This window comes from Otolemur garnettii, unplaced genomic scaffold (genome assembly GCF_000181295.1).
Source record: "Otolemur garnettii isolate 467f Iridium unplaced genomic scaffold, OtoGar3 scaffold00023, whole genome shotgun sequence".
NCBI lineage: Eukaryota > Metazoa > Chordata > Mammalia > Primates > Galagidae > Otolemur > Otolemur garnettii.
Genome location: NW_003852418.1, coordinates 10,650,187 through 10,669,515, shown reverse-complemented (window position 1 = coordinate 10,669,515; position 19,329 = coordinate 10,650,187). Strand labels below are relative to the sequence as shown.

The following is a 19,329-nucleotide window of genomic DNA, read 5'->3' as shown; positions in this document are numbered from 1 at the left end:
GATTTTTTTTTTTTTTTTTTTTTTTTTTTTCAGTTAATATATGCTAGAAATCATTCTTTATGAGGTGGGTGGATCATTTGAGCTCAGGAGTTGGAGACCAACCTGAGCAATAGCAAGACCCTATCTCTCCTAAAAATAGAAAAACTGAGGCAAGAGGATCACTTGAGCCCAAGAACTTGAGGTTGCTATGAGCTATGACACCACAGCACTCTAGTCAGGGGGCCAGAATGAGACTCTGTCTCAAAAAAAAAGAAAAAGAAGAAAGGAAATCATTCTTTATTGGTTCCTAAAAAGTTTTTTCATTCTTTACAGCAGCTTACCAGTCTGTATTTAGTCAGCATGGTACTAAACTGGAACGCTTTGTGCTGCACTGATTTCTGGGCTTCTCTCAGCTAGCTTCCTTTCTGCCAGTCACAGTGGGTCACACTGCACTGGGCACAGCCTAGGATCCTGGGGGGGAGGTGTGAGCCATTCTGAAGGGAGAGTCGGGGGTAGAGAATGTCTCCCTAGTACACATGTCTTATTGTTTTGTATCATCAGACTCAAGCAAGTGAACAGTTTAAAAAGTAAGGGGTAAAGAGCATTGAGAATTGATCACTGCTTCCTTTTGTTGATGTTCCCACTCCCTTCATTTAGGGGGCCTTGTCCGCGATGCCCCTCTGCCTGTGTTTTGTGTGACGTGTGCTTGCCACTGTGCCCTACAGCTCTTACTAAGTGTCTGTCCGCTTTCACTCAGTCTTTCCCTCTGACACAGGTGGCCCGGGAGAGCGGCCCACCCCACATGAAGAACTTTGTGACCAAGGTTTCAGTTGGGGAGTTCGTGGGGGAAGGTGAAGGGAAGAGCAAGAAGATTTCAAAGAAAAATGCGGCGATAGCTGTTCTTGAGGAGCTGAAGAAGTTGCCCCCCCTGCCAGCAGTTGAGCGAGTGAAGCCCAGAATCAAAAAGAAAACAAAACCCATAGCCAAAGTAAGATCTTTTCTGAACAAAGAGTTTTTATTTCCCACAGATGGTTGAGGTGTTTAGAAGGCTGATAGCTGTCCCCAGGGTGAAAGGGGACAAGCTACATGACAAACCTGGTAAACCCGCTGCAAGACCCACAGGTTAGGTACAGATAAGGACACGTGTCCGTTCAGTAGAAGTACCTGCAGACACACCCACACACATAGGCAGGGGTTGCTTATTACAACCCCAGGATTACAGTGAGGAGCAGGGCCGGACTGAAATGTCTGTGCGGAAAGCATGTGGGTACATCTCAGTGACTGCCATGCTTCCCGAAGGTGAGAGAGACCCATGTTGGACTCTAGGCCCCTGGACTGCCTTCTTTGGGATTTTTGAGTTGCACTAAGGAACCTATCAAATCCCTTCCCTATCCCTAGAAAGGGGACAGGATTCCATTTGGGGACATTTATGAGTGCTAGGGTCTGCTCTAATTCTCAGTATACATGGTTTCGTGTCATATCAAGGTCTAAATTTTTTTTTTTTTTTTTTGCAGTATTTTGGCAAGGGCTGGGTTTGAATCTGCCACCTCTGGCATATGGAGCCGGCACCCTAATCCTTTGAGCCACAGGTGCCGCCCAAGATCTAAATTTTTCTTACATAAAAGTGATGAACTGTATGTAGTCTCATAGTTTCCTTTTCTGCTTAATATAACCTCCAAATCACTGCTGATCAGTGGACTGAGCGAAGATTCCTTGGCACAGAAGTTGGCCATCAGGAAGTAACTATGGGATTTTTAACTTTTTCTTTCCATATGGTGTCAGCATGAGTCTTTTTTTTTTTTTTTTCTTTTCATCCATGGCTTCTGGATTTTGAGTTATTAAGTAAGCTGGTGGAACTTATCATACAGACTTTCAGGGCATTTTAAGGAATAGTGTTTTTCTATTTTTTTCTATTTATTATTACATGCTAAAATTTTTTAAAAAGCTAGGTGTTGCAATTAATGCTTGCCAGTAATAGTGAAATGTTGATGTTGGCTTGCTAAGACCTTAAAATCACCTCAGAACAATTGTAGAAAACCATAAAGCATCTTTTAATTTAATTAATTAATTTATTTATTTGAGATAGTCTCAAGCTGTTGCCCTGGGTAGAGTGCCGTAGCCAAAGTTCACAGCAACTTCAAAATCTTGACCCTAAGCGATTCTCTTGCCTCAGCCTCCCAAGTAGCTGGGCTATAGGCGCCCACCACAATGCCCGGCTATTTTTTGTTGTTGTTGTTGTGGCAGTTGTCATTGTTTTAGCTGGCCTGGGCCAGGTTCGAACCCTTCACCCTTGGTGTGTGTGGCCAGCGCCCTGCCAACTGAGCTACAGGCACCGCCCATCTTTTAATTTTAAAAGATTACCTTAAAAAAATCTGAGTAATTCTAAGCCATTAGATCAACAAAAAATCTTTCATCTCCTGTCATATTCTGACCTCTGAATCGGCCAAGTCTTTTCTATGAATTGCATGGCACAAAGTTTCTGTATTCTTGGTTCCTCAGCCACAGACAGGCCCAGAATATGGCCAGGGGATAAATCCGATTAGCAGACTGGCCCAGATCCAGCAGGCAAAGAAGGAGAAGGAACCGGAGTACATGCTCCTCACGGAGCGAGGCCTCCCACGCCGCAGGGAGTTCGTGATGCAGGTGGGTCTGTGTGGGGTGCTGCAGCCCTTCTTCTGACGTCAGTCTCAGGGTCTGATCAAGGTCCAAGGACCAGACACCTTGCCATCAAAGGTTATCCTTACCTAACAACATAAAAACGTGCCCTTGTCTGTGTACCATGGGACCCCCAAGGGCACAGTGGGAATGTGAACGCATGACGACAAAATTTTGCAGAGTGTTGGGATGATGAGATTGTGGGTGAATTTTTTTCTTCATTGCATGTTGGAGATATTTTCATAAATAATTTATTTTTTTGAGACAGTCTCACTATGTTGCCTTTGGTAGAGTGCCGTAGTATCACAGCTCACAGCAACCACCAACTCTTAGGCTTAAGCAATTCTCTTGCCTCAGCCTCCCAAGTAGCTGGGACTATAGGCGCCCACCACAATGCTCGGCTATTTTTGTTGTTGTTGTTGTTGTAGTTGTCATCGTTGTTTAGCAGGCCCAGGCAGGGTTTGAACCTGCCGTCCCCCTGTGTATGTTGCTGGTGCCCTAACTACTGAGCTACGGGCACCAAGCCAATATTGTTATTTTCTAAAGATAAATTTTGGCTGGATGTGGTGCCTCACACCTGTAATCCTAGCACTCTGGGAGGCCAATGCCGGAGGATCGCTTGAGCTCAGGAGTTTGAGGTTGCAGTGAGCTGTGATGACACCACTGTACTCTAGGCGGGGTAACATAGCAAGAGTGTCTCAAACCAACACAGGATCTATTCCTGCTTCTCCTAATACTTTTATAGAATCTAGAATTAAGGATTGGTTTTTCCTTAGATTGCAGTGGCACTGCAGATTGGTACAGAGTGTTTGTCCATGTGCTTATTTAATGAATATTTCACATGGGCAGCTTGATTTAATTGTGATTTGAATTTTATAGTGTTTTCTGATGAAAAACAGAATATGTAACTCTCCTATAGTAGTTTACAACCTGTAAGGAGTTGTCATTTAACCTAGTGTGTTTCAACTCCCTAGTCAGAAGGTAGGAAAAATAATGATCCTTCCCATTTGACAAGCGGAAATTGTAGTTTTCTGAGAGAATCAGTAATTTGTCCAAGATGATGAGATGGCTGGTGGTGGCCAGGTTTGAATTTAGCCCCAGGCCACTCATGGAGGCCTGGCAAGGATTTTCTTGACTTTTTCAGCATTTTGACATAGGGCTTTTGGTGGTAGCAGCTGGGTACCTGTGATCTGGACCTGCTTGGAAGCAGTGGTATGCTACAAGGTTGCACAGCCAAATCTCAGTGCAGGGTGGTATGGTAGGAGGGATGTGCATGTGGGTATAGATGGGGACACACACACCTACATGCACATTTGTATGTGTGAATTTAGAATAATTTACAAATAATACTTAGTTTTGGTTTTTTTTTTGAGACAGTCTCCCTTTGTTGCCCTTAGTAGAGTACTGTGGCATCACAGCTCACTGCAACCTCAAACTCTCAGGCTTAAGCGATTCTCTTGAATAGAGTCACAAGTAGTTGGGACTACAGGTGCCCACCACAATGTCTGGCTTTTTTTTTTTTTTTTTTGGTCATAGTTGTTGTTTGGCAGGCCTGGGCTGGATTCGAACCTGTCAGCTCTGGTGTATGTGGCTGGTGCACCAGCCACTGAGCTACAGGAACTGAGCCAATCTTTAGTATTTTTATTGTACGGTAAATGTAATACATCTGTGTGATAGTCACCAACAATAATGTCAGGAACTCAGACAACATAACAGTGCTTTATTACTATCTAGTTCAGCAGAGATGTTGCTAATGTCATCGTTAGATTTATAGTTTAGACCTGGGATATAAGTCTAGCTTGAGTGTTAGTTGACATTTTTTGTTTATATTAACAAGTAAGATGAAAGTAAACAATATGAGTAGTCACTCATTTTTCTTTTTTCTTTTTTTTTTTTGAGACGGAGTCTCACTTTGAAGTCCTTGGTAGAGAGCTGTGTCGTCACAGTTCACGGCAACCTCAAATTCTTGGGCTCAAGTCTTGCCTCAGCCTCCTAAGTAGCTGGGATTACAGGTGCCCACCACAATGCCTGATTAATTTTAGAGATTGGGTCTCGCTCTTGCTCAGGCTGGTCTTGAATCTGTGAGGCAATTCACCCACTTTAGCCTGCCAGAGTACTAGGATTACAGGGGCATGAGTCACCGTGCCCAGCCTTGGGTAATAATTTTCAAAGACTAGAAAAATGTTTATTTTGTTTTGAGACAGAGTCTCACTCTGCTACAGTGCTGCAGTGTCAGCCTTGCTCACAGCAACCTCACATTCCTGGGTTAAGAGATCCTTCTGCCTCAGCCTCCTGAGTAGCTGGGACTAGAGGCATGTACCACTGTGCTCCACTAATTTTTCTTTTTTTAGGAGAGACAGTGGGGGCAGGGGGAGGTCTCATTTTGCACAGGCTGGTCTCAAACTCTTGTGATCAAGCGATATTCCTGCCTCAGTTCTCAGAGTGCTAGGATTACAGATTACAGGCATGAGCCACTGTACCCAGCCTGTTTCAGTGTTTTGTGCTAGTTACAATGTAATGGCTATAGATTTCACATGCTTCTAAGCTTAAATCGCATTAAGCGTGTTATTAGCTTTTTCTCCATCATTTTAAGTTTAGAGTTAGAAAGCAGTAAATAACTTAATCTTTGATCTGCAGCATGTACAGATTTGTGGAGTACCAGTACTGTTACTGTGGCTGACTTTAGGCAGAGCAACAGTCTGAGCATAGAGTTGGGGAGATGTGTAGGGGCAGCAGCATTGTCTGTCCCAGCAGAAACACCACAGAAGGACAGACGCTCCAGAGCATAATTATAAATGATATTCAGATCATTGCCTCTTGTTGTTAAAATAATTACAAATCTATATAATTTAATGTTTAATAATGGCCATGTTTAACAGCCAGCTTTCCAAATTCCTGAATATTTAATAATCAGATCTAAGACCAGACTGGGTCAGTTCCAGGCATCACCTTTGAGCCTTCTAGCTTCTGACCATTGCTGAGTTCTTTTGCTAACACATAATTCTTGCCTTGTCTTTACTCTGAAGACTTAAGCACTGGTTTGTATGTTGACTTCTTTATGTAGGTGAAGGTTGGAAACCACACTGCAGAAGGATCAGGCACCAATAAGAAGGTGGCCAAACGCAATGCAGCTGAGAACATGCTGGAGATTCTTGGTTTCAAAGTACCGCAGGCGCAGCCCACCAAACCAGCACTTAAGTCAGAGGAGAAGGTGACTGCTTGGGGCTCTTATCACAAGATGGTCTTCTTGCTTCACCCAGGGAGCTCTGGCATCTCCATGGGCAAGCTTCAGGGCCAGGCTTCCTCCTTCTGGCAGTAAAGTAACCCTGCTGAGCAGCATCTTAATCCATTTGGACCATTATAATGTGCTCAGTGGGGACTTGCATGTTGAGGCATGGCTCTGGGTTAGATTGTTATTTTAGCATCTTTGCAGTCTGAGGATGCTTTGTGGAGGGCAGCTTGTTCCTCCTCCTTTGTAAGGTGATGGATAATTTGGCTTGAAATGAATGAGTGTGTGTCTGTCATTTGCAGTCTTGAAATGAACCCTGCATAAAAGATTCACAGACTTTTTTCTGGGACATTGAGACATTGTGACGTTAGAGTTGGGTCAAATCCATAGTTTAGGTTTGTGATTTTCCTTATGTGAAATGAATACCAGATGAAAATTGCCTGTTGAAAAATTCACTTGGGCCAAGAGTGATAAATAGAACTTTAGCCGAATCCATGGATGACTTTGTTTCTAATCACTGAGTGGTCCTGTTGGGATAAACTTGAAATCCAGACTGATTCGTTCATGTCTACCAGTCATATTGAATTGACATCAGCAGTGGCCACAGCTAATGCTTTGGGACCCCATTGGCATAGATCCTAGCACTGGCTTTTGGGGTTTTCATTTCAAAACCTTGTTTGGAGATTCATAAGCAGCATCCTTATTTGTCAGAAAGGAGACCTTGTGCTTAATGTGTGTTACTTTGGAAATAACACCTTATCTTTTAATTGGATATAAGCTTCAGGAAATATTGATTTATAATTAGCTTCAGTCTAAAAGCTTCTTCCCTATGTTGGTGGGCTCTGCCAATCTGGCATCTCTGCTCCTCTGGTTACATGTTTCTCTGTCTTCCTGTGATAGCGGAGGCTCCTCACTCTCTGGTTGATGTAGTTCGTCAGATGCTCTTGGTGGACAGGCTGGCGTGGGTGAGGGGGGATGGGTTCACTGGGAGAAAGGCATGTGTCAGGATGGCATATGCATACCAGGGCTCAGGCTTTTCTGCCAGTGGCATCAATGATGCTGATGGGAGTTTGCATAGTTTTAGTTAGCAGGAACTGATTTCTCAATTATTTATTTATGCTCATGGCCTTTTTTTTTTCTTTTAAAGACACCAGTAAAGAAACCAGGGGATGGAAGAAAAGTAACCTTTTTTGAACCTAGCTCTGGGGATGAAAATGGAACTAGTAAGTGTGATCTTAACGTTGTCTTCATGTGTTTGTGACCCTGGGGTTTGCATGGTTCCCAATTAACAGTAAGACCTGGATTGGTCAGTGAGTCCCAACACGCAGTGTCTCCATCTGTGTCACTGCTGCTTTGTGTGCCCAGGAGAGGGCCAGTGGTGGGAGGAGTACAAAGTTATAGCGTCTTTCCAGGCAGTGGATGTGGATTGGTGTTTATCTATCTGTGTGATAAGAAATACCTTCCCCAGGTAATAAAGAGGATGAGTTTAGGATGCCTTATCTCAGCCATCAGCAGCTGCCTGCTGGAATTCTTCCCATGGTGCCTGAGGTCGCCCAGGCTGTAGGAGTCAGTCAAGGACATCACGCCAAAGATTTCACCAGGGTAGCGCCAAATCCTGCCAAGGCTACGGTAACTGCCATGATAGCCCGAGAGTTGTTGTATGGGGGCACCTCGCCCACAGCTGAGACCATTTTAAAGAATAACATCTCTTCAGGCCACGTACCCCATGGACCTCTAACAAGACCCTCTGAGCAACTGGACTATCTCTCCAGAGTCCAGGGATTCCAGGTAACGCCTGTGCTATAAGTGCTGGACATCAGTAGTCATCTTTAGGCCGCTCTCGGGGAATGAGCTTTGTATCTTGTTTTTTAAGTTTTGTTTAGGGGATGGAAGGGGGAGGGAAGGCAGGCACAGAAAGTATTGTAAGCATATATGGTAAGAGAAAATTCTTATCCTTTGGTAATAACATTTTATTTTATTATTATTATTATTTGAGAGTCTTAGTTCGTTGCTCTCGGTAGAGCTGTGAAGTCATAGCTCACAGCAACCTCAAATTCTTGAGCTTACGCGATTCTCAGCCTCCCAAGTAGCTGGGACTACTGGTGCTTGCCACAATGCCCAGCTATTTTTTGTTGTTGTAGCTGTCATTCTTTGTTGTTTAGCAGGTCCAGGCTGGGTTCCAACCGCCCTATCCACTAAGCAACAGGCGCTGCCTGGTAACATTTTAAAATCTAACCCTCTTAAAGCCTCTAACCACTAGTAATGGTTGAGAATTTGGATTTCAAAAAGAACAAATGTTGGTGCTTTCTGCCTAGTAGGAGGATGTGGCTACTTATAGCCCAGTGATTTTGAGTAAACACCTAGGTTCCTGAAGTCTGGACTGGGGCCCCTCAGCAGCAGTCCCCTGACAGGGTAGGGTTGGCGTGGCCAGTCTGGCTGAGCTCAGTGAGAGAAGTGCTCTCTTGGTTTTTGGGCCTGGAGCTGCAATTCTCCAGCCTGCTTGTACTTACTGTGTGCCCTGCCCTGCCCTGGCCTCAGATCTCTTTTTTCCCCTTAGGTTGAATACAAAGACTTCCCCAAAAATAACAAGAACGAATTTGTATCTCTTATCAACTGCTCCTCTCAGCCGCCTCTGATCAGCCATGGTATTGGCAAAGATGTGGAATCCTGCCATGATATGGTATGTCCCTGCTAGGGCAGAGGGGTCAATGAATTACTTTGTGTGGTTATGTCGAGTCTTCCCTTGTTCAGCTTGTTACTACCCCAGGAAGGTAGGAGGATTCTCCCATAGACCTTGAGAACAGCTGATTGATAGTCAGTCTGTATTTCTGAATTCTCTTTTGTCTTAGTTGACTGGATCACTGTCCCATCCTATTGTTGGGTTTAGTCTGCCTTGCTCTTCCTTTTCCCATGCTCACTCACAGACTGTGTTCACTTCTTTTCTTACCAGAACAAGGAATTGTAGGTCCGCATTCTGGCTGTTGTAGAAAGCCCCTTCCTTTGGTATTCTGTTTCAGGATGAAATTGTAAGAAAATTGAGAAAGAAAAAGGAATTGATGAAATTAAACTATGGTGTATCACTTGATGAAATACAATGATGCATCCATCAGATTAGTATCTGTACATAATGTAACAGCAAGGAAAATATATTTGGTTATTTGAAATCAGGATATAAAAATGTATATAGTCTGGTTACTACAAGGTGAAAAATACTAGAAGTAAATACAAGTGATTCAGTGAGACAATCATGGTTAAGTTTTATTTAATTAGTATTTTAAATTACACATTTAACCATCTTATTTAGGGGTACCAGTTTTTAAAAGTTAGAACCTATTTATTGGGAACAGGAGCTGTCACTTGCCTGTCCAGTGTGTCATGCCGTGGTCCAAGCAGTGTCTGTGGTTTACCTGTTTTTCCATTCCCACCAGGCTGCTCTCAACATTTTAAAGTTGCTGTCTGATTTGGACCAACAAAGTACAGAGATGCCAAGAACAGGAAACGGACCAGTGTCTGTGTGAGTGTGCAGCTGACCGTGGGAACACCTGCCCGTGTCACTTTCTGGCCCTTCCCTGTGAAAGGTTTCCACATTCTCTAGGCAGAGAGCTCTACTATTTTGGTTTTTTAAAAATTTTGAATAGGTCACACATTCATTAATTCAAAACTGTTACTTCACAAGGTGCACAGTGACAATTTTGCCCTCACACAGTTCCAAACCCTCCTCTCCTACAGTATATTTTTGTTAGTTTCTTGTATGTCTTTCTTGTACTGTTTTTTTCCTTTTCTTTTTTTTGGAGACAGTGTTATGTTGCCCTTGGTAGAGTGCTGTGATATCACAGCTCACAGCAACCTCAAACTCACGAGCTTAAGCGATTCTCTTGTCTCGGCCTCCCAAGTACCTGGGACTACAGGTGCCTGCCACAACGCCCGGGTATTTTTTTTGTTGTAATTGTTACTGTTTAGCAGGCCTGGGCCGGGTTCTTACCCACCAGCCTAGTGTCGCTAGCACCCTAGCTGCTGAGCTACAGGTGCTGAGCCTGTACTGTTTTGTTTGAGACAGAGTCTCTTGTCCTTCTGGGCAGAGTACAATGGAGTCACAGCTCACAGCAACCTCAAACTTGGTATCAAGAGCTTCTTTGGCTCACCCTCCCAAGTAGCTGGGACTGCCCACCACAGTACCCAGCTAGTTTTTCTGTTTTTAGTAGAGATGGGGTTTCACTCTTGCTCACACTGTCTTGAACTCCTGAGCTGAAACAATCCAATCCACTTGCTCCAACCTCCCAGAGTGCTAAAATTATAGGTATGAGCTTTGTATTTTTTTTAATGCAGATATATAGATGTATTTCTTTTTCCTCCCAGAGTTAACATACACACATCTTCCTTGCTGTTTTAATAGTGTATCCTGGGAAGATCTTACTTTAATCCAGTACTGGGGCCTGTATGTACTGTTGGAATTGTTCCTGTTAGCTAAATTCTTTCCATTTATAACATACAGCTTGTCTCAGTGTTTTAAACCTGTTATTTTTATTTTTCTTCCCTAAAGGTGTGGGAGGTGCTGAACCTTTTCTGGCCAGGAACCATTATAAGATCCCAACATATATACTGAAAATACTGAAACTGCTTTGAAAATTTGGAATTTCTGATACCTCCAGTGGGCCGAGAGACACAGTGGGTAAAGAATGAGGGCAGCAGTGTGGTGAAGATGGAGACATTAAGGAGGTGGCCACGGCTGGGCTGGACTGTGCTGGGTTTATTGTGATGGCCACTTTGTGAACAAGTGGTTCCCACACAGAAGCAGCTACTCCATCAGGAAACCAGCAGATCATGCCCTGGGCACCCCAGTACTTGGTCTTTATTTTATTTTGCCGTGTGAAAGAAGAAACAGAAAACAGAAAGCATGGCCCTTTCTCAAACTGGCTCACTCACACTTTGGGACAAACCCTGGACAGCCACACCAGAGAGAGGCCTTAGACCGGCCCCAGAGCTAAAAGCACCAGAGAAAATCAAATGCTTCTTACTCAGTGTAACCTAACTTTTCTAGCGTGCTATGGCCCCACCACCTCCTGTAGTACCCACATCATAACCACTGCTTTCTCTTAGTTTATTTTCTTTTGATTGATATGACACTATATAAAATTTTCATTTGAGAGTTGAGTCTCAATTGTATCTAGTTATTAGCACAGTTTGGAAACTTGTCTGAGACTAACTTTACCTGTTATCTAACCGGCAAAGATCATATCCATGTGTATGTGCTTATACATTTTTATTTTATCGGACTAACCCAGGACCATTTCAGTGATGCAAATTGTGTGCCCTCTGGTTTAGCTGAAACAGTCCTGGACTTCTCAGAAACCTTGATGAAGTCTCCCCCAGTTGTACAAATTGGACAATTTTAGGAATTTTAAACTTTAGGTGATCATTTGGTTCCTTTTCTATTTTATTTTTGTTAATACAACAGGACTTAAAGAAATGAACTTTGATCTTTGTTTTAAAGATTATAAAAATTGTGTCTACCCATATAGCTCTTGAGGACATAACTGTCACTACACTACAGGATATGATCTCCATGTAGTCCACATATACCTACAGATTGATTTTCCTTGAGTGCTTGATACTGTTAATTACATCTCCATGTAGGGCTGAAAAGAATGACCTATGTTTCCATATACAGCTGTGTTGCTTTTGATGTTGTGTTGTAGTACACAGAAATGTGTGCACTGAGGTTCTGCGTATGGTCCAGAAGAGAAGCCTGGTAGCCTTGCAAGTTAAGTACTGCTTCCATTCATTGTTTACGCTGGAATTTTTCTCCCCATGGAATGTAAGTAAAACTTAGTGTTTGTCACCAATAAATGGTAATACTAAATTTTTTTTGTTAATTTATTCTCAAATGCCACTACTGCTACCTTGGTCCCCTCCCAAGTTGCCCTCTACCCTTTTTTTATTTTTAAGAAAATTTGTAATGCTTATGATTCCATATGGGCAAAAATCTGAAGATCTGAAATAACTTTATATCAAACTATTGATCAATAAACAGCTACTAATGAAGAATTTGGTCCTGTTGAGCAGTAACTCAAACACGGGAAGCCTGGTATGGAGGGCCAGCATGGGGAGCATCGCTGCCTGTGAGGGGCATGTGGGCACCCAGACCTGATACTGCTCCCCAAAGATGTGACCCCGACGAGTTAGGAGACTGCTGATACCCTCGGGCACTCTAATCTCTCTTGGAAATTGAGGTGGGCATGCATGCTAGTCTGGCTGAAGGGCAGGTAGGTTGGTTTTTGTTTTGGAAGAAGGTTATGAATCAGACTACCTGAAAAACCAGAAGTGATCAGGTGGTTATAGAAAATGCTATGGGTGGAAGGGAATTCAACATTTTGAGCATAGGCTAGCCACAGCCTATAATCCTAGCACTCTGAGAGGGTGATGCCAAGGTGGGTGGATTGCTTGTGCTCAGGAGTTTGAGACACAGCCTGAGCAAGAGTGAGAACCTGTTTCTACTGAAAATAGAAAACAAAACTAGCCAGGCATGGTGGTGCTACTTGAAAGGCTGAGGCCAGAGGATCACTTGAGTTCTGGAGTTTGAGGATGCTGTGAGCTCTCTACCAAGGGTGACAAAGTGAAAGAAAACATTTTGAGGATAAAAGCAGGGAAAAAAATGTCCTTATGTCTTAAAAAGGGTGGGGGCAGCAGCTTACACCTATAATTCCAGCAGTTCAAGGCCAGCCAGACTTGTCTCTACATAAAATAATTAGCCAGGTGGGGTGGTGCATGCCTGTAGTCCCAGCTACTCAGGAGGCTGAGGCAGAAGGATTACTTGAGCCCAAGAGTTTGAGATTGCTGTGAGCTATGATAATGCCACTGCACTCTGGACACTTGGCAACAGAGCAAGCAAGACCTTGCCTCAAAAATAAAGGGGAGCCGGCTCAGCGCCCACAGCCCAGGCCAGGTAACCAATAATGACAAATGCAACAAGAACAAAAAAATAACTGGGCATTGTGGCAGATGCCTGTAGGCCCAGCTACTTGGGAGGCTGAGGCAAGAGAATCACTTAAGCTGAAGAGTTTGAGGTTGCTGTGACACCATGGCAATCTACAGAGGGCAACCTAGTGAAACTCTCAAAAATAAAGGGGAGCCACAGGTAAAGCACAAAAAACTGGTCATTCATGGAATGAAATGCCATCTACTTGGACAATATGAAATTGAAAACACAACAGAACCAACAATTTAGAAGTGGAGTGGAGGGTATGGGAAGAGACCTTCATGGTCAACATGGATGACTCAGAGATACTGCCGGTGGAATGAGGTAAGAGTTTAAGTTACATATGCGCCTCAATTTATAATGGGGTTATATCCTGACCAACTAACCATGATAAGTTGAAAATATTTTAAGTCAAAAATACATTTAATACACTTACTGAAACGTTTAATTAGCCTAGCCCACCTTAAATGTGCTGTTTGTGTTTATATTAGCTTATAGTTGGGCAAAATCATCTAACACAATTTCATAATAAAATATTTGCTATCTCGTGTAATTTATTGACTAGCCTGAAAGTTTAAAAAAAAAAATGTTATGAACTTGAAGTGTGGTTTCTACTGCATGAGTTATCATTTCCACGTTTTCATAAAGTCCACTTGTAAGGTGAACCACTTTAAGCCTGTAAACTATACTTAGTTATCAGGGTACTAATAGTTTAAGCTAAATCTTCATTTTCCATAATGGAGTTAACAGATGTCTCAAGGGTTAGCAAGGAAATGAATTAAGAAAGAAACCCCTTGAAGAACTAAAGCAGCACCAGTTGAAAGTGGTACCCTCAAGAAAGGAATTTGTGGGGGGTGCAGAAACTAGTCGCTCAGTTATAAAACCTATTTACTATAAACATTCTACCACATGCTTGTAATAGTTTGATTAAATATCAAGCTGATTATGCCCCACAAGTAAAGAAATGAAATACCACGTTGACCCATAAAAATGGCAACAAAAGAAAAGTGCCCAGTGTGGGTTGAGGTGTGCTATAGAAAATGATACAGCCTTTGCATGAGATTAATTAGCCAATGAATTCCTTCAGAACATAGGGATACAAAGGTTGATATATAAGGATGTTCATCTGTAGAGTTGTCAATAAGATCAGAAAACCTCCAAGATGTCTAACATGCTTATATATTGTAATTTGGTAATGAGATATTCAAAATGGTAAGTCATATATATACATTTGCTGATGTTTACCAAATGAATGTTATTTTAAAAACATAAAATTATATACATAGAATGATTTCATGTATAACTTTGGGGAAAAAAGGGAAAATGAACCAAAATGTTTAAAACAGGTAGAAATATGAATGATTTTTAATTTTTAAATATTTTTCTGTATTTTCCAAGTTCCCCATAAAGAAAGCACATTTAAAATAAAAAATAAGTTATGTAAAAAGTCAAGTTGTTTAAAGACATGATCAAATACCATGGATAATCATCAGTGGACCCAGTAAGATGCTCCCATGACAAACTTTGCAATGACTTTTCCTCAGTATGTAAACATAACCTGGGTGTGGGGGATTTTCCTAAGGCTTTTCTCCATTGTTTATTAGTGGTTACTCTGTATGGGTTCTCTGCTTAAGTACTCTATGAATATTATCTCATTATTATAACCCCCCTGAAGATAGATACTATAGAGATCAAGTCACTTGCTCACCTTCACTATCAGTGGCAGAGCTGTAATTCAGACACATGTCTTCATACTTAACAGAAAATGGACACTGAGCTACAGTCATCACCACTTGTCAAAAAACCCCCAGCAACTTCAGTCTATCGTTAACTAAATCTTTGAAAGCCAGATATAAATACTGTCTTGGATGATGGAATAAGAAGCTTCAACAAAAAGCAATTTCTGGCTTGGCACCTGTGGCTCAAGTGGCTAAGGTGCCAGCCACGTACACCAGAGCTGGTGGGTTTGAATCCAGCCTGGGCCTGCCAAACAACGACAACTGCAACCAAATAACAGCCAGGTATTGTGGTGGGCGCCTGTGGTTCCAGCTACTCGGGATGCTGAGGCAGGAGACTCGCTTGAGCCCAGGAGTTGGAGGTTGCTGTGATGCCACAGCACTCTACCCAGGGGTACAGCTTGAGGCTCCTGCCCCCCCACCCCCGCAAAAAAAGCAATTTCTATAAATTTAGAGTACTGATCAACGAATTGCGGCAGAGTAAAGTAAGCAAACATGGGTCTTCCTGTTTGGTAACCATTGTAAAAAGACACACATACTTGGCATTTACGAAGACAAACCATCCACTACTCAATCTTTTGAACTAAGGGAGGAAAACATTCAGAACTTCATTAGTCCTGAGTGTGAGATGTTGCATCAAGCATCCTCAGGACAGTATCTGCTGTGCATTTACTTTAAATGTTCAACACCAGCTTTAACTGAGTTGAGTACCAAACATATAGAAACCATCAGCATCGATTCCCTGCTTTCCATGTATATTAAACTAGCTTAAAAAAACAGACGTCCAATTTCTCAATATCCTTCTGCCAGCGACCACTTAAGCCTAATAACGTAAAATTTAATGTTTCTGTTACTCTATCAAAGCCAACAAAACCCAGAAACAACTTAAAAAATAAAATGGCAAGACTACAAAAATGGGCAAGAAAATCATTTGTGTTCCTGCAATGTAAACAAAGACATCAGTAATTTTTATGAAAACTCACTTAACCTGGGCGGAAAGAGGTTCTGATTTAACTATGTGACATACCCAACAATTCCAGCATAAGAAAACTGTGAATTGTGTCTCAGAGTTTTAGATACTCTGATTTTTCATTCCCTAAAAACCAATTCTACAGAATTCCATAGGCCACAACTGAGCCAATGCCACCTTGCTCCCCATGCGCCCTTTGCTGGGACACACCCATTGTGATGGCTCTTCCTAGACCTCAAGGTTCTAAGGTGCCATGGATTGAAAAGTTCAAAGTAACCTCTGATCTGTAGGGGACTGACCCTGTGAAAGAGATGAAACGTCCACACTATGAGAAGTACTTACAGGCCTGTGAAGCCAGGCAGAGCGTTTCTCTCACAGACGTAACCACTTATCCAAAACGGTAGGAATGGCTGTAAAAAGTTCTAGTAGATAAGCCCCAAGTCTGTATGCATATCCTCTTTTCCCTTGTTATAAAAAAAAAAAACTAGCCTGAGTTTAAATGACTTAGAAATTAGAATTTTATGGAGTCCAGGAGGGGACAAGGGAGCAATTCTTCGTTTTTATAATAGTATATCAGCACCGAAAATCTGTTCTTCAGATTTTCTTAGATACATATTTTAGGGTTTTTATTGCTGATTACAGATTTAAAACTATGAAATGTGCATTGCTTGGCAAATTACTTCACTTACATTTCCAATAAAAACTCAGACAAAAAAGACAAAGGGCAAGAGAAATATGAATAGCAACAGCTTCAAAACAGAAGGATTTAGTAAATAGAAGTCTCCACAGTGAGTGCCCATCAAAAATTTAAAATTAAACCGTGCAAATGCTCAAATCAAGGTCATACGCTGAATTTTTAATACTTGTCCCTTGATGTTGCAAGCTGGAAAAGTCACCCACTTATGTTTATGATTACACAAACCACTTAATTGGCTTACGCTCAGCTTAAAGCAACATTTAATAACCTTTACAAGTTGGAATTTGCCAAAGTTCAAAAGGAAAACTTGCTTTCTTTTAATGCAGCTGTGCTCAGAAGTTTACATGATTTCCTAGGAAACCGTCTGGACTCAGCCAATGAGAAAAATGCAGTTCAAAGCAATGTCACGCTGGCTGCCTGAAGGTACCCTTGGAGATACTGGAGCGCTTCTGCATTGAGGCTGGTGCTCACCATTGACGGAACCTACAAGAGAAAGAAACATACCCCAGCTTGGAGACCTTGATGCACCAACACAAAGCCCACTGTCTATGGGAGAGGGGTCATGGCTCTGGCAGAAGCAGCCAATCATTCCATTCATCACTTGTCTAAAGGATTCACAAGAAATTTGACTGCCTCTTTATTCCTTTAAAAATACACAGGTCGGCTCGGCGCCTATAGCTCAACCGGCTAAGGCGCCAGCCACGTACACCTAAGGTGGCGGGTTCGAATCCCCAGCCCGGACCCGCCAAACAACAATGACGGCTGCAACCAAAAAATAGCCAGGTGTTGTGGTGGGCGCCTGTGGTCCCAGCTACTTGGGAGGCGGAGGCAGGAGACTCGCTTGAGCCCAGGAGTTGGAGGTTGCTGTGAGCTGTAATGCCACGGCACTCTACCCAGGGGGACAGCTTGAGGCTCTGTCTCAAAAAAAAAAAAAAAAAAAAAAAATACACAGGTCTGAAATGTAGATTCATGAGGAATTCTTGTTAGTTATGCAATAGTGGCATTTTAGTCAGGTTAAAAAAGTCTAAGGAAGTCTAAGGCCTGCTCAGTACAAATGTAAAAAAAAGAGAAACCAACGAAACAAGAATGGCAAAATGCTAGTAATTACTGAAGTTGGGTACATGAGCGTTTGTTATGCTGACCTATTCCCCATAAGAAAATTAAAAATACAGGCTTGGCACCTATAGCACAACGGTTACAGCGCCAGTCACATGCACTGAACTTGAGGGGGGTTCAAGGCGGCCTGGGCCAACTAAACAATGACAACTGCAACAAGAAAACAGCTGACGTTATGGCAGGCGCCTGTAGTCCCAGCTACTTGGGAGACTGAGGCAAGAAAATTGCTTAAACCCCAAAGTTAGAGGTTGCTGTGAGCTGTGACTGACCACAGCACTCTACCAAGGAGCAATGTAGTAAGACTGTCTTAACAACAACAACAAAAATTAAAAATGTAAATTTTAGGTAATATACAACTCTATAAACATAATAAATGGCTATACAGTTGCATTTAGCCAGCACCTTTTATAGAGCTCGCGTTATGTTGCAGGTTAAAAAGAAAAAGAAGCTGGGCATGGTTGTGTAGGCCATTCTAGAGTCCCTTCTTGGACTATAAAGCAAAAGGATCACTTGAGCCCAGGAGCTTGAGGCTACCGTGAGCTGTTACTACACCCCTGCATCACAGTCTGGGCAACACTGTCTCTCTGAAAAAAAAAAGAAGTGCTACAACATTTTAATAATAGAGCTATTTCAAGATGGAAAGTAAATATACTTTTTCCCTTGCTCCTACAATTCATTCACTTAAAATATACTTTTAGTAAATAATAAAAGGAAAAAAAGGGCTCACTGTTTTAATTAAATAAGCTTTGTCTATAACTCAGTGGGATGTAGTTGAATTATGAAATGAGAAATGTCACTAGAACAACTACTATCCTCTTGCTTTCCCACCAAAGTCTCTATTAATCTCAAGAGTTTCTGGGTAACATACACTTACCCTTCCTGGACAGGCAGTAGACAGTTTGTGAAGTGACTGTGCCAGGTGAATTTTGGGGTTGTTCACCATCTGACCTACAGGATCATGCTCTTTTTTCCCAGCAAATGCCAACTGTGAGAAGGCAGTCTGGTACCCTGGTGTATCTTCTATGTCAATAAAATGTTCTTCATCAGGAATGGTATCATCCTCAGGTAACTCAAAAAGGCCAATAAGAGACTGTAATAAAGGAGTCCTGGATTGGAAAAAAGCAAGAGACATCAGATCAAGAAAGTATTTTTGAGCTGGGAACCCTGGCTCATGTACATAATCCCAGCTAGCCAGGAGACTGAGGTAAAGACTGCTTGATGTTTTGAGTTCAAGATCAGCTTGGGCAAAAAGAATGAGATTCTGTCTCTACCAAACAAGTTCAAGTTCAAAATTAGTCAGGCATAGTGGTATGTACCTATAGTCTCAGCTCATCAGGAGGTTGGGATGGGGACACTGCTTAAGGCCAGGAGTTCATGGTGATAGAACAAAATCCCAACTCTTGAAAAGAAAATACTATGGGCTTGGTGCCTGTGGCTCAAATGGCTAGGGTGCCAGCCACATACACGAGAGCTGAGGGGTTCGAATCCAGCCCTGGCCTGCCAAACAAAGACAATTACAACTAAAAAATAGCCAGGTGTTGTGGCAGGCGCCTGTAGTCCCAGCTACTCAGGAGGCTGAGGAAAGAAAATAGATTAAGCCTAGGAATTGGAGCTGTGACGCCATGGCACTCTACCTAGGGCAATAACTTGAGGCCCTGTATCAAAAAAATAAAATACTTTAAATATTAAAAAAAAGCAAATCCTCAGAGGAATAAAATTATAGAGTCATAGTCTTAAGAGAGACCTTATCCCCATCTATAAACCAGTCATCAATTGTTTTGGCCACAGCACCCTAACCTTGTCTTTCAAAAATTCCTCCATCTCAAGCTAGCTGTGTGACCAGAGAGTCAACACTTAAAAGTTCTGTTAGGGCTCTGTGCCTATAGCTCAACTGGCTAAGGCGCCAGCCACGTACACCTAAGGTGGTGGGTTCGAATCCCCAGCCCGGACCCGCCAAACAACAATGACGGC

General features: G+C 42.4%; 2 protein-coding genes across 6 annotated transcripts in view; one reads left to right on the top strand and one right to left on the bottom strand.

Annotated features, from left to right (window-relative positions):
• STAU1 (staufen double-stranded RNA binding protein 1) overlaps positions 1-11,905 on the top strand; it is a 66,624-nt gene extending 54,719 nt beyond the window's left edge. For 3 of the 5 annotated variants that reach the window (XM_012803879.2, XM_012803874.2, XM_023511936.1), the window contains 8 exons: positions 737-967; positions 2,479-2,622; positions 5,699-5,845; positions 7,011-7,086; positions 7,332-7,651; positions 8,421-8,543; positions 9,292-9,377; positions 10,404-11,905. In XM_012803879.2, coding sequence (XP_012659333.1) covers positions 737-967; positions 2,479-2,622; positions 5,699-5,845; positions 7,011-7,086; positions 7,332-7,651; positions 8,421-8,543; positions 9,292-9,377; positions 10,404-10,419 — 1,143 coding nt within the window. In that variant the 3' untranslated portion in view covers positions 10,420-11,905. The remainder of the gene's footprint in view (positions 1-736; positions 968-2,478; positions 2,623-5,698; positions 5,846-7,010; positions 7,087-7,331; positions 7,652-8,420; positions 8,544-9,291; positions 9,378-10,403) is intronic. The other 2 variants (XM_012803881.2, XM_023511937.1) reach the window with 1 other exon arrangement.
• A 4,580-nt stretch (positions 11,906-16,485) lies between these two features.
• CSE1L (chromosome segregation 1 like) overlaps positions 16,486-19,329 on the bottom strand; it is a 44,701-nt gene continuing 41,857 nt past the window's right edge. The window contains exons 24-25 of the mRNA XM_023511982.1: positions 18,233-18,464; positions 16,486-16,725 (exon numbers count right to left, since the gene is read on the bottom strand). Coding sequence (XP_023367750.1) covers positions 16,636-16,725; positions 18,233-18,464 — 322 coding nt within the window. The 3' untranslated portion in view covers positions 16,486-16,635. The remainder of the gene's footprint in view (positions 16,726-18,232; positions 18,465-19,329) is intronic.